This window comes from Conger conger, chromosome 8, assembly GCF_963514075.1.
Source record: "Conger conger chromosome 8, fConCon1.1, whole genome shotgun sequence".
NCBI classification, from domain to species: domain Eukaryota; kingdom Metazoa; phylum Chordata; class Actinopteri; order Anguilliformes; family Congridae; genus Conger; species Conger conger.
The window spans coordinates 14,502,382-14,520,806 of NC_083767.1; the positions used below are offsets into that span (position 1 = coordinate 14,502,382).

The following is an 18,425-nucleotide window of genomic DNA, read 5'->3' on the forward strand; positions in this document are numbered from 1 at the left end:
TGTATGATCCACTAAATCGGTTGACAGATTGGCACCAGTCCGTTTACTATGTTTGGACTTATGTACAGTAACTGAACATACAGGTAAATATTAAAGTCCCAAATTTGAGGAAGTACCTCTGCTTCTTTTGAAAGGGTTTCATTGTTTTTAGCCAGAGCATGAAGGAAAAAACTGCGCATGCAAAATAACTTGTGGTTTGGTGTGTACAGAAAACACATCGATATCTGTGCCACTCATCATTTCCTGTGTGATCCAGTTTATCTCATCCAATAATAACTAGCCAACTGCGACTAGACATCCAGATGGCAGTTGACATTTCAGGTGAGTTTCAATGACGCAAAATCTGAACAACATCATCACAAGCTGAATTATCAACAGGATTACAGTTTATTTCCTTTGAATAAAGTTGGTCAGAGTACAAGATCTTCCACAAAGTTAAATTTTGAAATTGTATTTTTTATTTTTTATTTTTTTTAGAGACATTTCCATCCCGAGTGTTTTCTCATAGATTTCCACACACCACACCTCTTCTGCCGTTTGGCCTAAACTTGATCCAGTTAACCTTAAGTTGAATTTTTCATTACTTCGCCATTTCCGTGAGCCTACTTCAGAGCTCAACGTGTTCATACATTGAAAGAAAATTGACAACTCATAATTCAAAGGAAAGGATGGTAAATGGTAAATGGTTGACATTTATATAGCACCTTTATCCTAAGCGCTGTACAATTGATGCTTCTCATTCACGCATTCATACACGCTCACACACCAACAGTGACTGGCTGCCATGCAAGGCACCAACCAGCTCATCAGGAGCATTTGGGGGTTAGGTGTCTTGCACAGAGACACAGAGACACACCCAGGGCAGGATTGAACCGGCAACCCTCCATCTGTCAGACGACCGGTCTTACTGCCTGAGTCAATTGCACCCACAACAAGATCAACTTTTTCCATTTCTCTCCCAGACTATGCTGTGAATACACTGGGCTGCCTTTCCACTGGGCCTTCATACAGCTCAGGTCAGTGCTCTATCAGGAGCAATAACAGCACAAACGGTGCCATGCCAAAGTAATAATAATAATAATAATAATAATAATAATACTTGCATGCAGTGGGAGGATGTTCAGCTAGGAAATGAGAGCGCACTAACTAAGACTTGGCAGGGTGTGAAATTAATGAAAACATGGGCAGTCGGCCAATGCAGTGAAGAGGCGGTCCGGTGCCCTCACACTGTTAACAGCGAGACACTTCCCAGTTCAGGACCGCAAGCTAACGAAGAGCAGGGTTCCAGCCACATACACCCTCCTTAAAAACGCCGGAACTTTCTCTCGTACGACTGCAGCTTGTGTCCCTGCTGTTTTTTAAAATTTCCGAACACATTAAAATAGTGTAAAATCAGTTCATTTCAAAATGGCCCTTCATCGGGTTTGCTGTGTTCAAGCTTCCTGCTACACGGCTGCCTGTTTCAGTGCAATATCTTCAGCAAATAGGTCAATTCTATAAGGTTGGGAAATGCACACCTGCACCCTCCGGTTGAAATTATGGACTGATATTCTTCCAACAACAGTGGGGAACTTTCTCACCTTCCACAACAACTACTTTAATACAGAACAAAATTCCAGAAACCACTTCTTAGTCTCTGCTCAGCCAGACAAACTAAAAATAAAGAAATAAACCAAAATTATTAAAAGTCCACACTCCAACATTCTCATTTTATCAAGCCCGGGAGCAGTATAACGTGGCAGCTGAGAAATTCATTTCAGAGACATAGTTGTGCCAACACTGTGTGGTGAACTGACATTCCCAATTCCCCTTCAGTTTGGTCGGAGATGTATCCCGTTCTCTGTGCTGCGGCACCAAGATTCTCCACAGGCTTGGACGGTTTGGCATTCCAACCCCGTTTGGCTTCCCAGCCTCCCAGCCTCAATGACCCGTCCGGACTCCCCTGAACCAGCCTGCTCAGTCGACTCCGCCCCGGTCTGCCAGACGAGCCGAGCCCCGGGTCTCTGACCTCTGACCTCTGCTCCACTCCCAGAACTCAGAGCCATGGAAGGGGCAGCAAAGCACTGCCCCGGCCAACACAGAAGGGCAGGACACAAGGCTGCATGCTAATGCATGTGTTCTCCATGCTTCCTTGCTTTCAATTTAGGCTTCTGCTAATGCTGTTTTGCTGCTATGAACATGCTTTCATCAAAGATTTACAACTCCTGCGATACATTAGGGCGGGTTTTCATTAAATTACTAACAGAATTTGAATTACACATTCAATGGTACACAGCCTATATCATTTGCCATTCAGAAGTCCTTCATATTCCAGTGCAATATATGGTAACACAAGGACCATCTTCATTATGCTCATTCATGCAGCTTAGCTTAATTGGCTGGCTTTTACACCAACATTCTTTCTACATTTTTTTAAATCAGGGTGTCCTTGTCATATACCCCAACTAGCAACACATTTATATTCCGGTAACAGCGTGAAAGAAAACAGTCATCTGTCTGAGAATATAGCTGTCACATGGTCACATGAACAAAGAATAAGGCAATCACAGGAGCCACCGCTGAGAGAGGACTCGCAAGGAATCACGGGCCGGGCTCCTGAGGGAGAGTCCGGATGAGCGCAGTTCTACCGATGCCGGCGTTAGCTCCGCGCAAGTCAGCAGAACCGAACGGGAGGGCGAATTGGAGGAGGGGACGCCGAATTCATTAAACGAGCCGAAGCAAGCAGAGTTAAAAAGAAATCGTCCTGCCCAAGCGTTCTGCAAACGGCACAAATTGGTCCCCAGCGAGCTAGACTTTACGGCGGATTTAATGCAAGGCTCAATAAGGGAGTCCTTTACTTCGCCGGGGAATCGGGCCCGCTCTCCCTACAATCTTAAAACGCAAAGAGAAATGCAACGCCTGTTTAATATTCAGCATGTATATTGTATCATTTACATTTCTTATAGGCTATAAGCTGAATTATGAATAGAAGTCACGTTAAGTTGGGCGTTTTTTCAAACAGCGAAACCTGCACTACAGTTGACTGTCTAATGCAGGTATGAGCTGAATCACATCACAGAGCGGTGTTCCGAAGGCAGGTGGACTGTGAGTCATTTTCAAGCGAATTGGGTCTCTTACTCCCAGACTGCTTCGCAAAGTCGACTCGATTTGTTATGAAAGCCCCCCCCCCCCCTGCCCAAAACCTCTGTTGCCCAGAAGCACTTAAAAACCTTCCATCATTTTGGCTTTCATTTGGGGTTACGTTCACAGAGGAACTGGCAAAGATAATGATGGAACATTAATGGATAAAAGCCTCAGAGAAAAACGGCCTACTTTCCCCCCCTTTGGAACACGGTCAGGATCTGCACTGCCATCCATTTTATAGGCATACGTAATTAATAACAAAAATGAAAAAGCAGCCGCTAATGTGAACTTTGACTCTTGCCGTCAGAAGGCGAGTAACCGGATTGTGAGCTTGCGATGCTCTTGAAATTGGTGCTTTGGCAAAGGATATTCATCCCTCTGCGCTCAACGTATATCCGTCAGCAACACGGATCTGAACGTCCGGCGAGGGTAATACCCGATCCGCAACTAGCTAAATAAAGCTACGATATAAAAGCTAAGCAGAAAACAGACACCACAGTCTGGATTTATCCTTCATTTAAAGACACTGAAGGTGAAGGCTTGCAACACAAATCAACGTAATTGGTGGCTACATCTGCAGGCTAATTTCTCATGCTTTTGTTGGCCCATGTCTAGCACAAGGCAGAGTAAATGTGAGAAAACATAGTGTAACTTTGACATCAGTAGACTACATGGTTATATCAGAAAAGACAGGGGATTCCAAGTGATTAACGGGATCAAGACAATTTTTCTAATGTTCAAAGTTTATTTGACGGCTGGTTACTTTTAGCTGCGTTACCCAACCTTCCATCAAGGACACGCTGGTAATCTGAAAAATAACCGACATGTTGTGAGGTCATGCGCTTTTATCTACAGTAAGGCTCACACACTGTCGGCACACCGTCCTTGCTTTTTTTCTTTCCCGATTCAGTTTCTGGACATAGTTTGTTTTCCATCTTGTGATTTAGGCTACAGAGAATATACAGCATCTCTATGCGCTGGGCACTCTGTGAATGAGAAAGCCTTTCTTCTATTCCTCGCCCTGAAAGAGAAGACATTCTTCCCTCCCGCTTCACACAGATTCTAACTTTGTTCCAGCACTGCATCGACAGTACACAGCCTGCTCTGATGACTGCTATGCCCACACGTTCAACGACTTAGACAGAACTCGTCTCTTTTCAGACAATTTATTTATATATGCAAATAAAATGCTCTAGCATCTCGTTTGGCTTGTTTTCTCAACAATAGATTTTCAGCCAGACACACAACTACCGAGCAGCAAAGATTCCCCCTTTTCTCAAGGCTTACTCTCATTCGGATGTGTTTTTAAGAAAGCAAATGACTTGTTTTTACCCCACAGAAAGCACATACAAAAGCTGCGTTGGCACAAAGCCGTGTGAAGTATTTGTTTATTGCCAGGAATCACAATAACTCACGTAAATAGTGGTGATGATGATAAAAAACGCAGAGGTAAAAGTGGAGCAAAGCATTCAGCCACCTGGCTTAATGTTAACCTGCTTACAGGCCAGAGGCCACACCTGTGACAGTTCACTTGTAACAGCCAAGATTTCCACACAGTGTTGTATTCAAATGTGAAGTGACAGTATAGAAAACACCGGAGACAAAAACAGAATCAACTTTCACAAAAACAGGAAAATAAATCAATGAAGTACCAGCCACATTACAAAAAAGAATGTTTTAAAAATTGTAAGCTTTGTCAAAAGAAATTAATATTTGCGTACAGTATTTCAGTGCAAATATGGTTCATGGGCAGGCTAAGCTCATACCATTGTTAGCCACTTTTTATTACATAAACCAATGCCTGTCAAACTTTTTATTATTTCGATTTGACAGGGCTGATAATTGAATACTGAACTATCTCTATCTTAAATCTGCAAAACATTTATTTGGAAAGAAATGTTTTGATGGATGGTGAAGTCCATATAAATGTGTTTATTAAAAACATGTTTGTTCATATGTCCACTTTAATAATAATAATTAAAAAAAAGAACCTGTGCCACTATCTCAATTACACATAATTAGTTGCTTAACTGCTAGCTCACAGTCTCACTGGACAGCAACTGAATTACCCGCATTCAAAAAAGATGAATGTTTGTTGAAGTGCGTGAATTAAGAGAATTATCTAACAGAAACACCTTTATTTGTGTCTGTCTGTTAGAGCAAACAAAAAATAGTCATTCTGTAACAGAAAGATAACAGCAGATATTGCATAATCCAGATTGATCAACCAGGCCAATGACCTCAATCCGGCCAAATTAACAGACAGTTCAGCTGTAATGGAAATGAGGTGAAGAGGGTGGGAAAAACTGCTCCAGATTTGCATTCTGCTAGTTTACCGCATTCCCCAAAGTAGAAAGACACACCACAACAAATAAAGCCCTTTGTTGACATTTACAACAAGATACAACCAGTGGGTATATACTTCTAACTACCAGACTAAAAATAACATGATTTTAACAGGTGTTCCAAGCACCCTTGAGCCAATCGCATACTGAGGCTAGTTTGCCCATTGTTGTCACATAACAGACCATAACCCAACCACAAACAACCGGCTCTATTAACATTGGTATAAACATGCACATCTTCCTCTGAAGCTCGCCACTGCAGTTTTACATAGCGTCTGTTTTTGGGTTGTATGGCAGAAAAGATAGAAAATGCTAATCCTTTCCAAATATTAAATAGATACAACAGATGACAAATGTTTTCCCTGTCGGATTAGCAGCTAGATAAAGATGCCAATAAATTGCTCTCATAATTAAGCTTATTGCCAAAGTGTCTTCGGTTGATGTTTGCGATATCTCAATTTAGGCAGAACCTCCCACTCCTTCTGTCATGTCATTAGCCTACTTTTTAATTTATTTGAACAACAATTTTAGAAAGACCAGGTGGAACACAGCCAGAGGCATCAATTTATCATTTTGCACTACAATCTACCATCAGTCACATCCCATTCACTGACCAGTACACACATCACAGAAAACACTTAGTGCCTATCAATGGCTCTGCTGTTCAAATATTTGGATTAAGGTAATGAATACTGAAAAAGGAAAAGATAAAGACAAGCACTAAATTGGCAGACCAAAAGGGCGACGTCTCTTTTTAATAGTTCTTCAGCACTGAAAGGTAGTAGCAGAGAGAAAAAACTTGCCAAGGGAAATGGAGAGAAAGTACAAGTGCCCACTAGCTCATTAAATAATTAACATGCTCCAGTCACCATTCAACTCAAACTAATGTAGAAACCTGCACTACAGCTGAAGTGCGTGACAGTTCAGAGGATGGCCAAAACTCGACCCAAGGGGACGGGCGGTTCTGCTCTCGACCCCAGAGGGCAGGGGTTCTGCTCTCGACCCCAGAGGACAGGGGTTCTGCTCTCGACCCCAGAGGACAGGGGTTCTGCTCTCGACCCCAGAGGACAGGGGTTCTGCTCTCGACCCCAGAGGACAGGGGTTCTGCTCTTGACCCCAGAGGACAGGGGTTCTGCTCTCGACCCCAGAGGACAGGGGTTCTGCTCTCGACCCCAGAGGACAGGGGTTCTGCTCTCAACCCCAGAGGGCAGGGGTTCTGCCCTCGACCCCAGAGGAAGGGGGTTTTGCTCTCGACCCCAGAGGACAGGGGTTCTGCTCTCGACCCAAGAGGGCGGGGGTTCTGCTCTCAACCCGAATGGACGTGGGTTCTGGGCTTGATGTGATATCTAAATTAAGTTTAGCCCTGAAACAAATGCAAGGCAGTACTGCAAAATTAAATGAGGATGTACTCTTTGAAAAAGCAGAATGAATTGATGGCACACAGGTCACATTTTAAATTATAGCACACTCTGTCGCCGAAATTAGAGCATAGTCTTGTCTCATTGACAGGCAGGTAAGTATGACATAAGGGCACTGAAATAAATGGGCTACCTAATGCTTTTAAACACAATGTTTAACTGCTGCTTAATGCTGAAAAGGTAGAGAACTGAGAATCCACCTGAAAAAGGCACGGAGTCAAATTACATAGCTTACACCTGTCCGTCTGTGTTGCCAGGGTGAAAGTCTGGGCTTCAGATTAAAATATTCATGAGCCTGCAAGGGATATGCTGGCAACACATTAAATTGCTTTCTTAACAGCCTACACCAATATTACCCAGCACAAAGAGGAACAATTTAACACTATACCAACAAAAAAGTAATAATATAAAAGCCATGTGTCAACGGAACTCATAATCAACTCCTCGGCCCAATATTTGAATATTTGTTCATTATCCCAAAATGAGAGAACATGAAGCTCTACATTCCAAACTGAACGTGGTCATATGGAAACATGAAAAACCTAGAAAGGTGCCAATCACCAACTCTGACATTTATCTCTAACTGGAAGAATGCAAGTGGAATTTCACTACAAACTCTGGTATTTCCATTAGGCTGTGCTTAACAACTGAAGCCTGAAGCGCCACCTAAACCTATACCAACAGTTTATAGGAGGAAACGAACAAGCCACGGGGTTGGGTGGTCAATAATGAGCACCAGGATGAATGAGGGACAGGCTGCGGACATCCCCAAGGGGAGGTAATGACGCTAATCCGGCCACCACTTCTGCGGCCAAAACGACATGATGCGACGCAGGTGATTATACACCGCAGAGAGCAGGCACGTGCCCTCCCCATGCCCAGGCAGCAAACTTCTCCTATTGCAGATGGTGCGTATTCCGCTCAGACACTCAGCAGAAGAACATCACTTCGGCTTTGACCAATCACTAGGAATGCCAGCCATCCATCAAGCGACTGCAAATTAGGCACTCCTGGAGAGGAGCCGCACACCCACGGCTATGATAAATCACTGCAATGATCCGCGAGAAGGGAGGGCATCCATAAACAGCGCGAAACGCTAAACGCCATCGCTGAACCCATTTAAATTAACTTAACTTCCTTACAGATATGAAAAATAGCTCTGGATGCAGCATAAAACATGTCTTACATATGCATTAAAGTGTATTTCCTTATAATGAAATCACTTCTCTTTTCTTCAAAAACAAATCGCATCAAGAAAATTAGATCGCAATTGTTACAGTCTACATACTGCAGTGCTTAATAGAAAAGTAGGCTACTGAACGGTCAGAAGCTACTGAGTTTATTTTTTTAAATGGTACCAAAAATAAACAATAAATTAATTGGATTATCAAACCTTTTGCAACGCAGTGACCAAATACGGGGATACTGCACCACATTAGAGGGAAATAACAGGGACAAACTCGAGCCCAGTCTCGCACCCACGAAGGTTCTTCGTGGCTACGCTCCGTATGGCATTATCTTCCCGGAGCGCAGTAGGGTTGGCTGCGGCCACCTGGGATGGCTCTCCGAGGGCCACTGTGCGGCAGCAGTGACACAGCAGGTTTGTGCTGCCATCTCCTCTGCCCGAGGATCAGTTTCACTTCCTCCTTCGCTTCATTCATTCAAAGAGACGGTCCAAAACCCCCCGCTCCTGACCTCCCACGGCCACAGCGAAATGAAACCTAACACAATCGCCTTTATTGTTTGATAAAGTTTCCCATAAAAAGGAAACTTTGAGAGTGGTAAACTTTTTCATTTTTCAAAAACAAGATAAACCTCCTGAACTGAAGAAAATATTGCCACAGATTCAAGAGCACTGTAACACACAGCATGCCTTGTCTCCCTTAACCTGGACAGGAAAGTAAAATGGCTTTAATTTCTACCTGATCTGTTGCAAGGCAAGGCTGGAATTATTGCGAGGCAAACATGAGCCTCTTCGTTCCCTGGATGCATGAGGGAGTACGACCAATGGTCAATGTTTATTGCTACTAGAACAGGTCTCAACAGGTGTCTCTGGACCATCATAGCAGTAGTCCACATCTTGCTTTAGCTAATATTATCACAGTTCTAGTTTTTTCAGCGTCTCAGGGATAGTGTGAGAACTGAAAGTATGCACACTACAACCATGCCGCGTAGCAGTTATTTGCGACAACTGAAATTGCATTATCGACCAAATCAGATTTTCCTTCATCATACTCCATTTAATAGCCTTTAATGATCTACGCGTAAAAAACGATGAGGTAGACTAGCTAGCTAACTTACTCTTTCTAATAACGTAGCCCAACAGAGCCACACAGAGCATTTCTAATAATATGATTATGACCAGTATTAAAAACGATTTCGCGCAAACCAGCCAAATTGTCTAGCTAACTAGGTCAGTTAACTTAGCTATCTAGGTTAGTAGTTAGCTGCCGACGTTAGCTTTCAGTTCCTTGTTGGAAGCTGAATGTCATTGACCATCTTTGTGAATGCACGGAGCCTGTAACGTTAACACTGACTAAGTCAATACAGTACTGACAATCTTATAAAATACTAATTGTTTAGCCTGTAGTCATTTACACACAAGCTATTTATTGTGTTTGCGCTTTAAACTTTATTTTCATTCAAATCTACTCCTTGTTTTACAATGCAACCTTGAAAGTAATGCCTATTTAAAGTAGCAATGAAGTTAATCTTCTTACCAGATTGAACACTGTCTCCACAATATCCCGATTGGAAACTTCTCCAACTTCCACTAGACCACCAAGCACGGCGAATTTCATCCGAATACCACGAATCGGAATTCCAGGATTCAAGGGCAACGTCGTAGTTCCGTCCTCTTTCTCTGCCCCATCACCTGCCGCTGGTCCAAGAGCCGGTACCTCCTCGCTGGCCATTTCAAACCGAAAAGACGAGGTGCGGTCCACACCTGTAAGGCACTTGGGAAACAGGCTAGGACGTGGAAACGAAGAGTTGACGGGAAAATAAAGATCTCCTCCTGTATTTTATTCTCAAGTAGATAAATGCACAAAATATGTCTTCTTGCAAATGCAAAAAAAATAAATCACTCGATCCTTCTCTTTTGGTTAGTGAACTAGCTACTGTTATTCCACCATGGTGGTAGTAGTACAGTAGCTAAACTCTCAGTTTCCAGTCTCAAAAACGGCAACATGAGAGTTAGCCAAATAGCTAGCTAACCAGCTAGCTACTATTCGGTTTTCCCCCTGTCCAAATGCCGAATGTTAACTGTACACCTCTCCTGAAACTTGAAGTTGAAAGATAAAAATCTTAGTTGGCTAGCTATTCATTCCAATTTAGCTTCAAGCTAGTTATGCCATATATTGCAAAATCGAGCCAACAATCCTCCACCCGATAAGGATAAAGTCTCTTCTTGCCCCTTGATAAAAAAGAGACACACAACTGCGACTTTTCTTTTTTTGAATAGCAGCTACTCTCGTAGCAGCGCCACTAGCTTCCTGGTGTCACAGCTAGCTAGCTAGAAAGCTAGCTTCCTGTGATCTGACAGGTAAAATGAGCGTATAGTCTATCTAGCTCGCTAGCTAGCTAGGTGGGAAAGTCCAAAACAAAGGACAGCCCGAAACAAAAGTCCGACGGCACGCAAGTAGTGCTTGCCAGACAACAAGTTGTGGCTCAAAGTTGTCTATGTGCCAGTTCACTTATTTAAATTTCTGTTTAAAAGCGCACTCGGTGTCACCTCTTCATAATTCACATCCTGCTTTAGCTAGTCTCCGCCATGACAGTGTTATCCCTTGAGCAAGTAGAGCATGCGCAGTGAGGATCGAATACTATCTGAAAGGGTAGACAGGTGTGCCCAAGGTAAAGTCACCGACCTCGTTAATGGCTCTTGCAATGAAGCTAGCCAGAAAAATAAGAACCGATTCATATTTTTCAATATCAGATGTTCATCTCATTTTCATTAATATTAGGCCTACTATTCGTGATTCATCTTTAGGCTTCACTATGTAGGAAGCGCCTAATGCAAAAGTTATTTAAACAACCAGACGACGTACTTTTTACATTGATTGTTCTGTTCTAAACAACACAAGCAGTAGCCTCTCATGACGTCCCGTTTCATTTTTGCAAACAAAAATAATTGTTTAACTGAACCCTTCTCCAAATAATGAGCTAAACCAGAATAAATGAATGTATTGTTACCGACGCACAACATTTTGATGTCATTCTATGAAGATGCAGCTTGCACATTATTATCTTTACTGTTCCCACATATTACACATCTTACGCAGTGCACCGTCTGGCATTCGTCAATCACAAGCTTCGATACAGAAAATTCCCAAAATATAATATGCACACATGAAACTCATCGGTAGTTTAGATTCAACATAGCATAAATGTTAATTACTTCATTTCAATATTTGTTTTGCTTGCAGCATGGTTTGCTGAACGAATGAAGAAGTGATGAGTGTGGTTGTTTTTGAGATGGCTCTCTGTAAAGCCACAGCACTGTAAGAGAGATCTCATCGGACCTTGAACCAATTTCACCGGATATACAGTTATACCGCCCCGAGATTCACTTCGGAACCAATAACCAAGAATTTGATTCGTATTATTTATTTATTTATTTATTTATTTATTTATTTATTTATTTATTTATTTATTTATTTATGACAATTTGCAGGGAAAAGAACAATTCAACACTGAACCTTAAACATATGCAGAGATTTATGAGGATCGTAGTGTAGACCCAAGTGAGCTATACATCTGTAAATAATTATTAAATGAGCCACACATCCTTCGGTTTGTTACATTAACAAACCATAGGATGAACGTATAATTTGTTAACCATTAACAAATACATTAACTGTGGTTGTTAACATGAATGATTGATTTACAAATACATTAACAGAGCTGTACAGATTAACTTAGTTAGTTTACAGCTACATTAGTTGTTGCCAATTCGTGGAACCTTATTGTAAAGTGTTACCAAAAATATATCCTATAGCTCTAATAATAATTTTGAGCAATTAATTGACATTTAGCCAGATAAAAATATAATTCCATCCATTGCAGATGTGTCCCAGTGCTTGAGATGTTATGACATTTACTGTATGTTATGCTAATCAAATGTTTCTCTGTATGCTACAAGGCAGCATTGCTTTGTATATGCAGTGAAAATGGAACTAATTAAAGAATATATCAGATGAGACCAATATCTCCATATATCTAAAATATGTCTAAACAGTCTCTAGCAGTTTGCAGAGAATGGTGCAAAAAAACAATAAACATTCAGTTAGTAGCTGTTCTGCAGGCAAAAACAGCTGTTAAATGAGAGACGTCAGAGGAGAATGGCCAGACTGGTTGAAGCTGACAGGAGAGTAACAGTAACGCAAATAACCATGCATTACAACAGTGGTATGCAGAAGAGCGTCTCTGAACACATAACGCATCAAACCTCTAAGTGGATAGGCTACAGAAGCAGAAGCAGACTAATAAGTAAAAAAAAAAAAAGCAGGGCACACACACCATTCACTCACATACTCATATGGGCAATTTAGACTCTCCAATCAGCCTAACCTGCATGTCTTTGGACTGTGGGAGGAAACCGGAGTACCCAGAGGGAACCCACGCAGACACGGGGAGAACATGCAAACTCCGCACAGAGGCCCTGGCCGACGGGGATTCGAACCCAGGACCTCCTTGCTGTGAGGCGGCAGTGCTACCCACTGCACCATCTGTGCCGCCAGGGAAATAAATGAAACCTGAAATTGATATTGATCTGTTAAAAAAAGATCAATGTTGTGTTGTGATGTTAAAAGTTAGGACCTCATCAGTTGGTGAGGCTTTGCCACCCCTTCTTGTTCATTGGGAATATTAGTAGACAGGTCCTCAAGGGAATATTGCTGCCTATACACTGCTTTGAACTGGGCTAATTTAACTGGTTTGGATGGTGTTCCCAGCATAGTCCTACCACTGCCTTAATGTTCATAGGCTGTTAATACCTATTCCCAATAGGCTGTGGAATGTATGTCAGAATGAACATGGATTTTAACTGAAATATACGTAATTGTTCTTGTGATAAGTGAGTTTATCATTATACATTTTGTGATATTGATGAGAATCCAAAAACACTAGATCACTCTCCTCAAGTATCCATGAAGTTTGTCTTGAGGACCCATAAAGTTTTTCACAATGGATTTCCCCCCATAGAACAGTAAAAAGACATTTCCTCTGAAGACTGATATCAACATGAAGTGAAGAGCAAACAAAAAATGATATTTTGGCACGATATATCTGAAATAAGAAAGTGTTGTCGCAACATTAACATCTACAGTAGTACAATGTTCTAATGACAGGCAATGCTGTCAGCAACCAGCAGAGGGCGCGAGGAAATCCCGCGAGATGTAAAAACGAGGTTCACGGAGTAATAACTCTCGCGGTAGCGCAGATCTCTTCCTTTTTCACTTTCCGTGTCCAACATGGCAGTCGGCAAGAATAAGAGGCTGACGAAAGGGGGCAAAAAAGGTGCCAAGAAGAAGATGTAAGTTGCACAATGCATTTCTTAAACACTTTAGCTTGTGCATCTGGATGTACGTTCGGTACTACCGGTTAAAAAAAGTTAAGGATGAAGATGATATTGATGGGATGTAGTCGACTCGTCCGTCCCTTGTCCCTACGCGCCGTTCGAGGTATAGCTATAGCAAATGTTGACTACGCGGTTTTATAATAATTTCCCTAATTTGCCCGACAGCGTTTCTATCAAATGTTTCGTAGTCCAAGATGCCAAATGAGGCACCACATTTGCTATAGTTATCTGTATAATTGGCTTGCCAGGTAGAACTTCTTGCTGATATGACCATGCATGGGCCTGTGCGGCTGGTTATAACTATCTTACGTATAACTGTGGACGTTGCGAACGAGACTGTAAACGTTAAGATAGCTAACTCTGAGGTTTCTTCTGTTCACCTCGGTGGATGCATACATGTGAGCGTCTGCACACACTGATTCAAATTATGTTTGGTTGTTAGTCGTGAGCCGTGAGCCACCAGGTTTGCTATTAAGTGGTGGTCTCTCGTGGCCAGATCACTGGTTTGTCGCTGTGGATCAAATCTTAAATTGTCATGTAAGCTAATGGTTATTGCTCAACGTTTGCTTTCCATGTTGGCGGATAACTTTTCAAACTGGAATTATGTACCGCAGAGATGTATACAAAATGTTAACGTTATCCTATTGTTTCGCTAGCTAATCCACATGTATCGCTAAGCATTTAAATTTACTTGCACTGACACTTACTGGTAACTTACCCTGCCAATTTTTGCCTAGCTGTCTAAATGTACAATTTTGCTCAAGTTTCCCGGTTTGTGTTGATGGTCCCACTCGTCGTGCTGAACAGTTCAGTAGTGTGGTGTCATGCCATTCTTTTTAGAGAACAAATTTCAACGAAGCCAACATGCTTTTCGCCACTGAATGGCAGAATCTGGGCCGCTGCATGGTTTCCGGTGTGATTCAGCAGCACTTAAATGATTAAGTCATTGATTGGCTAAAGAATCCCGACTTGTACTCTAACCATTATTTAGTTCGTGTTTGAAATGAAACCACAAATACACTGATCCTCTGGGACTTGAAGTATGAGACTTCCTGATATGCCAACTAACCCCACAAAAATGATCGCCCACAGTGTGGACCCTTTCTCCAAGAAGGACTGGTATGATGTCAAGGCACCCGCCATGTTCAATATCCGGAATATGGGCAAGACCTTGGTAACCAGGACGCAGGGAACCAGTAAGTCTTACCTTATTTTGCAGAATGTCTGGTATTGAACTGTAGGCCAAATTGTTGTTACCATGTCCAACACACCACATGTTCCCATAGGCCAGGGGTCAGACTAATCCCGGAGAGCTGCAGTGCTGACTAGTTTTGTGCATCAGCGCTTAAGTGCTTGATTTAAATCATTTGACTACATACCCTTTGATGGCATGGCCATAATTGGCTGCTGATTAAAAGGAAACTACAAAAATTCAGCAGGCACACGGACCCTCTGGGACTGGAGTTTGTGATTCCTGCCTTGGAGTTCTGACCCATTTTATTCAACAAGTCAACATTTTGCCCGGCTTAACTTTTTTTACCAGTATATAAATGAATTTTCTGACCGTGACCCAGTTTACCATTTAATCTGGGAATACGTGATGAGCACAAATTTGGTCCCAACTGAATGAACCGTGATTAGCGAGATCATCTGAGATTTCCGGAAAGACGACGACTGAGCTGCCAAGGGGCGGCAGTCGCACGGCTAACCGCGATCCCTCTCTCCTACCCCCAGAAATCGCCTCCGATGGCCTGAAGGGCCGTGTGTTTGAGGTGAGTCACGCCGACCTGCAGAACGACGAGGTGGCCTTCCGCAAGTTCAAGCTGATCACCGAGGATGTCCAGGGCAAGAACTGCCTGACCAACTTCCACGGCATGGATCTGACCCGCGACAAGATGTGCTCCATGGTCAAGAAGTGGCAGGTAAGGGCCTCAATGCAAGAAGGGAAGCAACAGTCATTCATTCGGTGCACTAATCTGAATAGATCACTCCGTTGATGTGGGATTAAATATAGTCCCAGATGCATGGGATTTAAAATGTTTTCTAAAATTGAAGCGTTGTAAATTAACTGGTTGGTGACCAAGCAAATTAATCATTTCATAGCTGTGCATGAGGAACCAACCCCACAAATTAAATGGCCATTACAAGGGTTGTAGTATTGGGCATGACTGTTTTTCGAATTAATGTGCTGGTCACAATCTGTGCTGCAATTGGGCTGTCGATCTGAATGGCACCTGAAGCAAATGTCTTGGACTGAAGTCAGAACTCCAGTGCTCATTTAAAAAGGCATACATGGCATCCAAAATAAATTCCTGTTTATAATTTCATAGAAGTACATTTGCATCAATATCTTGTGATATAATTCATATTTTTAATCCAAAAAATGTGGTTCCACAGGGCCTTCATTCTCATCCAGGTTATGTAAAGTTTACTTTGTATTTCTCCCAAAAGAATCCCTTTAATAAACATTAGCTCAGGTTGAAGTGGGTTTTGGGGGTGATTTGTTACATTAATACACATGTCGATTGTAACCTAATTCAGAGGCTTTTATTTTTTGTTGTAACAATTTAACATGATGCCATTTCTATTAAATTAGCATACATTAAATGTGTGAGATGTACTTATACATGAGAATTAAAGCAATTTAATCAAAAGGTCCTGTAATGCAAACATTTGGTGATTGTTCCATCTCAAAGTAGCTGACCAAATGGGAGGTCTGTAGTGGTTTAAGGAACTCCTTCGTTTCACTGTCGTTCTCACCACATCATGGCCCTCAGTAATCCCCACCCTGTACCTCTCCTGCAGACCATGATCGAGGCCCACGTGGACGTCAAGACCACCGACGGCTACCTGCTCCGCCTCTTCTGCGTGGGCTTCACCAAGAAACGGCCCAACCAGATCCGCAAGACCTCCTACGCCCAGCACCAGCAGGTCCGTCAGATCCGCAAGAAGATGATGGAGATCATGACCCGCGAGGTGCAGACCAATGACCTGAAGGAAGTCGTCAACAAACTGTACGTTCCGCTACGTTTTCTATTGGTTTCACGTGATCAGATTGTAAGTGGGAGGGAGTTTGTGTTCTTCTGTTGGCACTGCCTTGCTTTTAACAAATTTCTTAGCTAGTGACTTGATTTTCATGTCAATTGCAATTTGCTTTGATGCCCTTAGCCATGTATAGCTGAATTGACATGATGCATATTTATTTATGGAGCTACAGTAAATATTTTACGTCTGCACTTTTGCATGCTACATTCGTTGTGCCATCTTTGATGTATAGATCTGTTTGAAAAAAAAAAAAAAAAATGTAATGTTTGTCCAATTTGTGGTGTGATTTGCATTTTCTTGAAGTGTGGTCCAAGTCAACATGAACCAAGCACTTAAATTTTGGTCTAAAATGAGCAGTGATGAATGATTATCAGAAATAAGGTCTTCCTAGAAATCGATTGTTCTTTGACTAAAGTTTCTCCCACTGGTTGAGTGCATCTTTCTTGTTTTTTGCAGGATCCCAGACAGTGTGGGCAAGGACATTGAGAAGGCCTGTCAGTCCATCTACCCTCTGCACGATGTCTATGTTAGGAAGGTCAAGATGCTGAAAAAGCCCAAGTTTGAGTGTAAGCCCATTTTAAACTACATGCTACAGTGTTGCATCACGCGAAGTATTTCAAGGCTTTAGCAGAAGGTTACAGTACATTGCAGTTACATCAGAATTCTGTTTACATAGAATTGGTATACAAGCAGGCATGGATAGAGAACTATTGCTAGGTAAAGCTTTTGCTTGTAACCTGCAGTTAAGCCTTTGGTTTGCATTGAGAGGGTTTGTGCCACGCAGCCAAAACCTGGCTACTATTTTGAAGTTCATTTCCTGGTTATGCCCACTGCGGTTGGCTCCAGTATAGGTCATTCAGACCTCTTTTTAATGTAAACTCAATAGTACAATTGCTGTAAATACGAAGTAAAAAAAATTTCCCCACAAGAAATAAGATTCAGAGTACATCTAATGCCTCCCCATGTACCGAAAGTTATTGGGACATTAGGTTTGGGACAATACAGTAAGACTGGGCAAATCAGGGACAGATTACGTCACTCATGCGCTTAGGAGGAGCCGCATCGGTCCAAATTGTTCAACATGGCTGTGCCTTCCTGGGTTTCACGAGCCCATGGATAGTCAGCGGGTGACGCAACAGGCCCTGGGTCCATGTCCTTCAGTAGTCTGTGGCTTTTGCTGACCTGCCCTTTCTGGTTGCAGTGGGCAAACTGATGGAACTGCACGGCGAGGGCGGCGGTGCCAGCAGCACTGCCAAACCTGCCGGGGACGACACTGGGGCCAAGGTGGAGCGGGCCGACGGCTACGAGCCCCCCATCCAGGAAACCGTCTGAGACCGGCGTACTGGCCAACATGTCACAATAAACAGTGTAAATCTCGATGTTGTCTGTTTGAATTAATTCTCTCCCATTTTCAGAGTGATGGGAGTCAAACACAATTTAATGATGTTGCTACGGAGGGAGGGTTTTAACAAAATAATTAAGTGGTTCCCCTGCTCCCCTGACTGATTTGATCCCGTCTGGGTTAGTCATGAAAGCCTGTTTATACTTCTGCGTAGTGTAGGTGATTTGTGTTGTGTGCAGCACTTGTAAACAGGCAGAGCATTTATAGTTGTGCAACATGTTGAGCAGACATCTAATTTCTGGTATTATATAAAAAATATTTCAATATGCTGGCATCAACTCTTTGGCTAGCCTGTAACAAACTTAACTTCCTGTTGGGAATTTAATAGTGACTCTTAAACCACCGCTAGTCAACAGCTCATCTGTGTAGCGTATGGGGGCAGTGGTTGCCCGATGTGCTGAAATTCGGTATGCGACTTTGATGCAGTCGAACTTTTGCATGTGATGCACAAGGTGGGCCGTTTTTGCGCTTATTCCACAGAAGTAAATACATTTTAAAGCCTTTGGTGGACT

General features: G+C 42.5%; 2 protein-coding genes across 4 annotated transcripts in view; one reads left to right on the top strand and one right to left on the bottom strand.

The window, feature by feature from the left end:
* LOC133134671 (lipopolysaccharide-responsive and beige-like anchor protein) overlaps positions 1-10,667 on the bottom strand; it is a 225,990-nt gene extending 215,323 nt beyond the window's left edge. For all 3 annotated transcript variants that reach the window (XM_061250938.1, XM_061250940.1, XM_061250939.1), the window contains exon 1: positions 9,607-10,667. In XM_061250938.1, the coding sequence (XP_061106922.1) occupies positions 9,607-9,801 (195 nt within the window). In that variant the 5' untranslated portion in view covers positions 9,802-10,667. The remainder of the gene's footprint in view (positions 1-9,606) is intronic.
* Positions 10,668-13,282: 2,615 nt separating this feature from the next.
* On the top strand, positions 13,283-17,888 carry rps3a (ribosomal protein S3A). The gene is made up of 6 exons (XM_061252976.1): positions 13,283-13,421; positions 14,559-14,662; positions 15,201-15,388; positions 16,272-16,480; positions 16,968-17,077; positions 17,713-17,888. The coding sequence occupies exons 1-6, from the start codon at positions 13,360-13,362 to the stop codon at positions 17,841-17,843; spliced, it is 804 nt and encodes a 267-aa protein (XP_061108960.1). The 5' UTR covers positions 13,283-13,359; the 3' UTR covers positions 17,844-17,888.
* Positions 17,889-18,425: the final 537 nt, after the last annotated feature.

Coding starts and splice junctions, on each gene's coding strand:
- rps3a (XM_061252976.1), top strand. CDS start 13,360: ATGGCAGTCGGCAAGAATAAGAGGCTGACGAAAGGGGGCAAAAAAGGT. Junction 13,422..14,558: donor AAAGGTGCCAAGAAGAAGAT/GTAAGTTGCACA, acceptor GATCGCCCACAG/TGTGGACCCTTTCTCCAAGA. Junction 15,389..16,271: donor CCATGGTCAAGAAGTGGCAG/GTAAGGGCCTCA, acceptor CCTCTCCTGCAG/ACCATGATCGAGGCCCACGT.